General features: G+C 36.2%; 2 protein-coding genes across 2 annotated transcripts; one reads left to right on the top strand and one right to left on the bottom strand.

Annotated features, from left to right (window-relative positions):
• The first annotated feature begins 558 nt into the window (after positions 1 to 558).
• LOC105285310 lies at positions 559 to 1576 on the top strand. The gene is made up of 2 exons (XM_011349451.3): positions 559 to 1260; positions 1344 to 1576. Exons 1-2 carry the CDS (start codon positions 911 to 913, stop codon positions 1351 to 1353), a joined length of 360 nt encoding a protein of 119 aa, XP_011347753.1. The 5' UTR covers positions 559 to 910; the 3' UTR covers positions 1354 to 1576.
• A 622-nt stretch (positions 1577 to 2198) lies between these two features.
• On the bottom strand, positions 2199 to 3490 carry LOC113563610. The gene has a single exon (XM_026975443.1). It carries the CDS (start codon positions 2852 to 2854, stop codon positions 2489 to 2491), a length of 366 nt encoding a protein of 121 aa, XP_026831244.1. The 5' UTR covers positions 2855 to 3490; the 3' UTR covers positions 2199 to 2488.
• Positions 3491 to 8062: the final 4572 nt, after the last annotated feature.

The raw sequence follows: 8062 nt of genomic DNA, 5'->3' as shown, positions 1-8062 counted from the left end.
GACATAAACGACGAATATGAACGAAGGAAGGAAAGTCATTTAACCTAACCTAACCTTACTTAACCTAATCTGGTTAGGTTATATTTTCCGAAAGTGGAGCCCCGGACTTATACGCTCGTTTTCAGCCCGCTTTGCGGGAGGGCGGGGGGGAGGGCGATGCCCCTCCCCCCGCCGGGATCCGTGCCATGAACCAGGTGATCAAAATCTGTACGGTGAAATCTGTTCCACCGGCTCCAGCGGGGGAGAGGAGTAAAGCCCCTTTCTCCCGCCCTCACGCGAAGCGGGCTGAAAACGATCGTATGTGTCCGGGGTTGCAGTTTTGGAAAATATAACCTAACTCAAACTTATTTCTGATTTAATGCTAAAATTCCATCAAATATACTCTTTCGTAAACGTATACGGTATCGTAAAATTATGCTCTAGTCATTAAACTTTTTTGTTAATAATTTTGTAACAAACAACGAGTGACAGGTGAAACCTAGTGCGGGTTATTCAGGAAGGTGACCTTATAATATATGTCAAACTCAAGTCCTTGCTTCGCGTGGACAGTTGAAAAGTCGTGCAAAATCATTAAATTTCTTTTTTTTAATAACTTTTTAATAAACAACGAGCGACGGTTAAAACTGTTTGAAGATCACTCAGGAGGACCTCTATAATATATGTCAAGGTCAAGGTCATCGGGATGGGCTCCGTTATTGTCAATATTTACCCTATATTGTTCTGAATAACGCGAAAATAGTCTGCAACTGGCAAAACAGCGGTTTTGTCGATTTCTCAAATTCCAACTAAAAACCTCCATATCTCCTAAACTAAACCAGATAGCCACTTTCACCACTCTTTAAGTTTTGTTTGTAATGACCTGTAGATGAAGAATCCACGATCAAAACTCCGGAAATCGTAGTATCCCCTAATGACTCCTCTACGCAATATAGAAATTCGTGCGCAGCAATTCTATAACGAGTCGCTTATTAGAACACGGAATACCATTGAGCGCGTATTTGGAATATGGAAAAGACGGTTTCCAATTTTGGCACTGGGTTCTCGATTTTCGAAAGTCGAAAGAGTACTACCAGTTATTGTGGCAACTGCCATATTACATAACATTGCCCGGCGTGCTGGAGATCCTTTACCACCAAATGATCCTGCATTACAACCTGTACCATGGGAAGAAATTTTAGAAGAGGGAAATATACCGCTTATAAATGATGTACCTGGTAATGATCATATGCAGAACATATTAATCAACAATTATTTCCGCAGGTAAGAATACAAATATCTTAAACAAATTATTTATATATACTATTCTATTCTATATGTAGTAATATTGAAATATCATATTTCAGCTTGCTGTAAAATAAGTAACCCTTAGTGGAAAAAGTTGAAGAATATGCTTATTATTTATTTAGCAGTGCATTTTTAAATTTGTATAGAATGTGTACAAAAATGAAATATTTCTTTCTAAAATGTAAAATCTAAAAGTGTTCGCTTCTTAATACGTGGGGCTCATGTTGTCATGCACAAAATCATATACGTTATATTATTATACTTATACTTTTATATACATTTTTATTTTTATAAATATACATCTATACATAAATCTATAAATATACATCTATACATTTCTATACATATACATCTATACATTTTTATTTTATTTTAAAAGACCTTAACCTTGAATTATCCTCTGATACTTCCTATACAAGTCATAGCCTGGAAGTTAATTGTCAGACTCGCTGCATTATCAAGCTGGCCGAAGTATCAAATACAAGACTATCACTCGCTATAATACAATAAGTCTTTCAATTTATATCAAGACAACATCCCAAGAATATTTATGTAGATACAATAAGAATTAATGTAAGGAAAAAATAATAAAATTTTAATTCTCATATGATTGGAGTTGCTTTTTTAGAAGTTCAATTTCAAGTTGTTCTTTTTGCAGTTGTGCATTTAAAATTGTAACAGTATAAATTAATTAATATAAATTTGTTCCCCCTCAACGCCGAAGTGATCCGGCTTGTTGGGAGATCTTAAAATTAAATATCGAGACCCCGTGAAGGCCCACACGCGCGCGCGGATTGTTGTTACGGGCCTGACGCTGCCCGTCGCGCGAAATGAGAAAATCGAGAGACACTCGAGGTATAACCGTGATATAGTGCGTACGAAATGAGAAGGGCCCCCAAAAGTAGTCGGATCACAGTTCACTATTGACTACAAAAGATGATCATCACAAGTGACCAGCCGAACAATTCACTGTATCAAACTGGAGAGAGAGACGTTTTCACACACAATCGGTAATTATAAAACTCATTTTTCTTTACCTGAAATATAGAATTTTTTTCCGTTCATTACATCTTACTGAGAGGTATTATATTGAAGGGTCATCCCAACCATGTATCCTCCCTGAGACACCGTTAAACAAGTCTTTTACTGATTTTATAAAAATTAGTTGGCGCTCAACATAAAATCAAATTTAGAGCCCTGGCGGCTATAGACCCGGCTGCGTCAGGTGAAGGCCTATACAAAACGCCTGTCTCAAAATTTTTATTTCTATTTCAGACTTTGCACGCAGATCCTCCTTTATTAGCTCGACTAATTCGGCTTTAGATTGAGCTAAATCATAAAAACATTGGTTGCGTCTTACAGCACTTATTACAGGCATTCTCGTCTGTCTTCCTTGCTTTATAGTTTTCTTTTTTACGGTCGAACTTGTAGGGTTTGCCGCATTTTGATTTTTCTTTGACGATGTTTCTACAATTGCCTCTACTTCAGTATATGTAAGGTTCGAATCTGGAGCTCCTTCATCATCGCATACCGGAACTTGTAATAAACTACTCTTCTTCGATTGAAGCATTGCCAGGGTCCAATCAGCCCAATTTGTTGTTAAACCTGCTTCATCGAGTGTCTATAGTTAATAAACACATTGTAATTAGTATTGTTGTGTAGTAATATATTTGGAACATCAAGAATACCATTCTGAAAATATGTACTAACAATTATCAATGTCAGTAAGGCGATATACTTCTTTTTAAAGAAGAGATCTGCGTGTGGTCAAAAACGTATAAAATATCAGCTTACTGACACCAACAAACATCATTGTTAAGCGAGTACGCAGAATAGCATCCCCCCTTTCGAGATAAGAGTCTAAAAACAATTTTCAATGTACATACTTCAACCTCCATAAACACATCGTCATTGTTGTTTGTATCCTGATCTACATTTACATCATCTACTCCAGGCCTGGACAAACGCCTGCTCGCAAGCAGTCTTGAAGGCGCGAGGAGTGGAGACACGCTCCTCGCGCCTGTTCCTACAGCTCTACGGCTCTACGCCTACGCCCTACACAACGCTACGCAAGGCCGTATTGAATTCGTACCTCCGAGAAGTTAGCCGGGCAACTTTTACTTTTTTAATTTTTGACTTTACGAATCGTTTGTTGGTCGTTTGTTGGTCATTGTTGGCCTAATTAAAAGGTTTGTTGGCTAATACTTTTTTAATTTTTGACTTTACGAATCGTTTGTTGGTCGTTTGTTGGTCATTGTTGGCCTAATTAAAAGGTTTGTTGGCTAATACTTTTTTTTTAAATAAAAGAAAATTGTGTGGAAAGTTAGCCGGACGAAACTTATTTTTTTACCATTTGCGGTTTAATCGATGCGCAATCGTTTGTTGGTCACAGATAAACTAATTAAAACGTTTGTTGGTTTATCTGTCTTGAAAAAAAAATAAAAAACTTATATGCACTCCCGACTCCGTGAAATGGTGGCGTCATCTGCGCAGATCAGATGCGCAGCCGTATGTAGCACATCTTTATCTTTATACGTCTATGATGAAATTTTTACATTGCTTTTTATTGATCCCTTTGACCGTTAATAAGGAATCAAATATTGATATCAGAACGTACATTACCAACAAATTATTTAGTAAGTCACGATTTTACCGTGAACGAAGAAATGCTATCTTTAGCTTCCTTGCATGGAACTACTAAAGGTAGTGACATTTTTAATGCATTTCACAAAAAAGCTAAGGAATTTAACTTATTGTTAGATTTTTCCAAATGCACAACTATAGTCACAGATGGAACAAATGCTATGATTGGAAAAAATATAGGTTTTTGCGGTTTTTTAAGAAAACATAAAATCATGTGTCCAACAATACACTGTCTAATCCACCAAGATGCTTTGTGTGGTAAAATCATAAAAAATTCAAGGTCTCAAAATTGTGACGAAAATAACTAATTTTATTTGAGGAGGAAATAAATCTCTCATGCATCGTAAATTTGAAGCATATTTAAAAGAAGTCCATGCCGAATTTCACGATTTGCCACTACATTGCAATGTTCGATGATTAAGTGCAGGAAAATGTCTGCATACGTTTTTCGGTATTAGAAAAGAGATACTCGAATTTTTTAAATCAGAAATAGAAACAGATACCTCTGAATTCGAAGAATTATTATCCAATTCTAAAATAATTAGTGAAATAGCCTTTATTACTGATTTAACTAAGCATATAAACGAACTCAATTTGAAATTACAGGGCAAAAACAAAACAATTTCTGATTTAATTCACTGCATAAATGGATTCAAAAATAGATTGAATCTATTTAAAATTGAAATTTCTAAAGAAGAATTTGCGCACTTTCTTTGTTGTGCACAAGTGAAAAAAGAATTTCCTACTGAAAATTTTATATATTTCTCTAAATACATTGAAGAAATTATCAATCAATTTAATGCTCGCTTTCAAAACATTTCTTGTTTCCAATCTAGTATTTCTTTGTTTAAAAATCCTCTTCTTGTTTCAATTGAAGACCAAGAAATGGAATATAGATTAGAATTATGCGATCTGTAAGTTGATCCGTTTTTAATAGGTAGAAATGAAAGTGGAGTCACATTTTTCAAATTATTAAAAGAAGAAAAGTATCCTAAATTGAGAGATTTCGGGCTTAAAATGTATTCTATTTTTGGTTCTTCATATTTATGTGAAAGTGCCTTCTCTTCAATGAAGCAAATAAAAAGTAAAGAGCGATCATCATTACAAGATAGCACATTAACCAGTTTAATGCGCATTGCTACAAGTTCAATTGAAGTAAATTTAGAAGAACTTGTGGACGAAAATTTAGCTAATGATTGATAAAAATAATAAATAATTACACATATGTAATTCTCAAGAGTGCGTGTGTCGGTAGGGGAGCGCTTTTCCTCGTCTATGTTCCTTCCAATGAGATAAGTAGATATGGTAGAGTACTCAGGTCTGCGGTAGTGGGGGAGCGCTTCTCCTACGCCGAATTAGGTGGGTATGGTGGGGTGCCCAGGCCTGATCTACGCCTATAAAAATAACTTTACGATTATTCCACATTTTTGAGATTCTTGTTCATTTCGAAAAATAAATGCTAAGGCACTTCTATATATACATACATATATATATATACATTATACAATGTACATAATCTATGGAATTACCTCATAGCATATACAATATATACTTGCTACATAATCGCTGTCGAATGGATTCCGTAAACCATCGATCGATGGTTCAATAACACTTTTGACTCTTTCGCTATCGGGTCATCAGGAATAGTCATCTTTCCGCCGCCTCAATTATTAATTAATAATTATATACATATGCTCATATAATCTCATATATACTATATGTATGCTTATAATAAATCAAGCGACGCGGTAGCGTCGCGACGCCAAGTACATAATCAAAAATAAGGTTCCGAACAATGAGAGTCACTGTATAATATCGAGTGTTACCAATTTCATTGCATAAACGTCGCGCGCTACCAAGTAGCTTATCTGGAATTCATGCCATTTGACAGGTTATATTAACTTATGATTAAAATATCTCAGGAATTAAAGCCGTAATCAAAAATCTAACGGCACTTGTATAATAAAATGTGAATGCGAGCTTTCGATCGCGACCAGTTCGAATAAGATTGGTGCAGTCAATCCTGAGATATTATAATCGTACGTTAGAATCGTGACGTTCCGTTTTCCGTATTCTGGTTCAGACTCACGTACGTATGTTCGCACATACACATGCAAAGCGATTTTGTCCCTCAAGCTGCTGTTCGCACATGCATGATTTAATTTATTATGAATTAAAAATGATTTTAATAATACATGGGAAATGTTTTATTTTACGATAAAGATATAAATCGCAAATACTATAAAAAATGTGATACATAGGAAATGTTTTATTTCACGATAAAGACATAAATTGCAAGTAATTGCAAGCAACATCATCGACGACGACGACGATGACGTTGCACCACATCGACGATGACGACAACGATAACGATGACGTTGCATCACGTCAACGACGACGACGACGACGATGACGTTGCACCACGTCGATGACGACGACGACGACGACGATGACGTTGCACCACGTCGATGACGACGACGACGACGACGACGACGATGACGTTGCACCACGTCGATGACGACGACGATGATGACGTTGATGTGGTGTAACGTCGTCGTCGTTGTTGTCGCCGTCATCGACGTGGTGCAACGTCGTCATCGTCATCGACGTGGTGCAACGTCATCGTCGTCGTCGTCGTCGTCGTCGTCATCGATGTAGTGCAACGTCGTCGTCGTTGTTGTCGCCGTCATCGACGTGATGCAACGTCATATTAGTTAGTGAGAAAGGGATTGACTGCACCAATACCACGAATTTCATTGCATAATGTCGAGCGCTACCACATTCATTGCATAAAATTATAAAACCCGTAAAAATGATGTATGTGAAAGTAAAGTTATATTGTTAAAGTTATAATAAAAAATATTGTAAATCACATAGAGAAATTTGTTAGCAAAACAGAAAAAAGTATAAAATATATAAAAATAATTTACATTATATAAAAATCAAAAGATTATTCTTAATAAAACTTATTACAAATTGCATCGGAACGATGTACGTGTTAGCATGCAAAATAATTGATAATAAAATATATAAAAAGAAATTATGTAATACTAATTATATGTTCAAAAGAATGTAAAACTAAAATATAATCAAATTGTAAAAATTTACAAAAAAGAGTGAGATCCCTAAAAAACCTTTTTTAAAAAAAGAAAAAATATATACGCCAAGTACATAAAAACTCCCAACTTGTCAAAACTCAAAACTAAATATAAAATCAATAATTAACTAGCCAAGTATCTAGAAGCAGTTTGAGTATTTTACCCAAACGTTTTCCATGCATACTTTCTTATCGTATGACGACATTGAAGTACTTGGCGTGCCCGAATCGCAGTGGTCATGTATTCTTGTAAATTTGTACAATATCTTGATTTGTATTGTATCTTGTATCTTCATGATTTTTAATAATGACTCGCAAATGATTTTGTGTCTCTTATAGGTAGGACAGGACGTTTTAATGTAAGTTGCATAATTAATAAATTAAAGATCAGGGCAGGTTCTGTACGTCTGGGTAGTGCTTACGCCTCCCCACTACAGAACCGCGATAATACCAGACGACGAAGGCATGGGTCCCAAAGTTCGAGACATTTTAGAATCTTATTGGTCAAGGTTGACTCCCACGTACGTAATTTCTAAACGCCCACCCTTCGTCCAAGATATAAAAAGGGCTGTCGACACTCGGAACAGTTAGAGTTTTTCCAATCTTTTCTTCCAGTTCTTTTCCGGCTTTCAGTTCAGATTTTAATTCAGAGGTCGGTTCCGAGTTCGATTAGTCTGGGTTTGGCGGGATTGAAAACGTGGCGACGAGGACGCAGGATGTCTCTCTTTAGCAAGGACGCAGGGCGTCTCTCTTACTTCGGTAAGAGTGCAGAGCATCTCTCTCACTTCGGCAACGACGGACGTAAGGTTTCTTTCTTATAATTGGCATCGATACATTCAAGTGTAGTATTGTTGTGAGCCACTTTTTCGTGCATGCGTACTGCTGAATCAACGAAATCCAATAACGTATATAGAAGATGGACACTAGTGGGAATGGACAGGAGCGATAGAAAGGTTAGGTGTAAGGATAAAAATGTAAGTACAAGTATTATGGATCCAAATATTGATAAAGGAGTTAAAAGAGCCTTTAAAAAAGCAT

This window comes from Ooceraea biroi, chromosome 2 (genome assembly GCF_003672135.1).
Source record: "Ooceraea biroi isolate clonal line C1 chromosome 2, Obir_v5.4, whole genome shotgun sequence".
Taxonomy (NCBI): domain Eukaryota; kingdom Metazoa; phylum Arthropoda; class Insecta; order Hymenoptera; family Formicidae; genus Ooceraea; species Ooceraea biroi.
This window is presented reverse-complemented; position numbering and strand designations above follow the sequence as displayed.

Excerpts from the sequence above, each read along its gene's own strand:
- LOC113563610 (XM_026975443.1), bottom strand. The coding sequence starts at position 2,854 with ATGCTTCAATCGAAGAAGAGTAGTTTATTACAAGTTCCGGTATGCGAT.
- LOC105285310 (XM_011349451.3), top strand. The coding sequence starts at position 911 with ATGACTCCTCTACGCAATATAGAAATTCGTGCGCAGCAATTCTATAAC.